The 1320-nt window shown below is 38.3% G+C and overlaps 1 protein-coding gene across 1 annotated transcript in view; it reads right to left on the reverse strand.

Annotated features, from left to right (window-relative positions):
* Window positions 1-196: 196 nt before the first annotated feature.
* The window catches only part of LOC101851918 (solute carrier family 23 member 1), a gene marked incomplete in the record, with an annotated part of 49168 nt that continues 48044 nt past the window's right edge, over window positions 197-1320 (reverse strand). The window contains 1 exon segment of the mRNA XM_013091312.2: window positions 197-701. Within this exon segment, the coding sequence (XP_012946766.1) occupies window positions 560-701 (142 nt within the window).

Below are 1320 nucleotides of genomic sequence, written 5' to 3' on the forward strand. Positions count from 1 at the left end.
CCCCCCAAAAAAAAACAAAAACAAACAACACCCCCAACAACAACAACCTCAAAACAAAACAAACAAAACAAAACAAAACAAAAAACAAATAAACAAAAACAAACAAACAAACAGACAAAAAAAAACAAGCAAAAAACAAAAACTAAAAACCAACCAGCAACAACAGCGAAAAGGAGACATTCTAAGAAAAAAGAGGATGTACTTCAGGAAAAACCCGCTACTGCATTTATTAGCTGCCAACTACAGGTATAAATACAAGCTAAATATCTTTACACACATTGCCTTCTAGTTTGTGTTTTCTTGGAAAACCCAAACGGAAATAAGCAACTGGAATATAACCGCCCACAAAAAATAAAATATAACCGCCCACAAAAATCGGGAGGTAAAATAAAAAAGATACATGCATATATTATATTTATAGTAAAATTCAGTTCTCGGTTAACCATGCACGGGACAATCTTTCAAAATGCTTAAGAACAGAGCAAAGGACTACGGTCTTCATCTAAGAGGGGTGAAATAAAATGGAATAAAAATGTGTTTGCTGAGGTCTATTTCTGTTCTAGTGATTTTGCTCCTTCTCATTGCTCTCGGGTTTTTGGTAGTCTGCTGTTGGTTTGGGCGTGTCGAAAGATGTGAACTCAATGTCCTCTATTCGCTGCTTTGGCTTGTCTAAAACAAATCCGGGACAGAATGGGATATATCTGTGGATGAAAGTTACCAATGGAAGGTGTTATTGTGATGTAAATAATGTATACTATATCTTTGAAAAAAAAATCCCAAACGGAACCAAAGTGTGAAAGAAAAGGTTTTTAAAAAAGTAGACTCTTACCTCCTTCTGAAATACACAATATTAATATGTAGGTTATTACTGCAAAGATGGCATTTCCCCCACCAGGGCAGTGCTACTAACTGAAGTAGTTTTTAGACCTTCTCCAAAGGGGGGATATTAACATGTTCTTATGCACAGGAGAATTGTAAAAGGGCTGATTCATCAATGTCATGCACTTACTGTGCCGGAACAACTGCTGCTTCTTCTTTCCTAATCCTTACTATCGTCATTTTTCCTCTACCTCTTTTTTATGTTTGTCACACTCTTGTGAACTGTTATTTCCAGGGTGCCTTGATAGTCGAAGCAGACTTTGTGCTGTTGAAGCTAGAGAGGCGAAGAGAGTAAACCGTTTGATCTTCTCTGTTGACCTCCACCTCTTGGCGCTCAAATGACCTTATACAGTTACCTGTATTACCTGTCCTGGGCAACAACGTCATAGCACACCGGACAGGTCCATAAGTGCTCAGTTCCCCCCTGCACCAAAGCCCGCA

The sequence above is a fragment of the Aplysia californica genome, unplaced genomic scaffold (assembly GCF_000002075.1).
Source record: "Aplysia californica isolate F4 #8 unplaced genomic scaffold, AplCal3.0 scaffold00032, whole genome shotgun sequence".
Classification (NCBI taxonomy): domain Eukaryota; kingdom Metazoa; phylum Mollusca; class Gastropoda; order Aplysiida; family Aplysiidae; genus Aplysia; species Aplysia californica.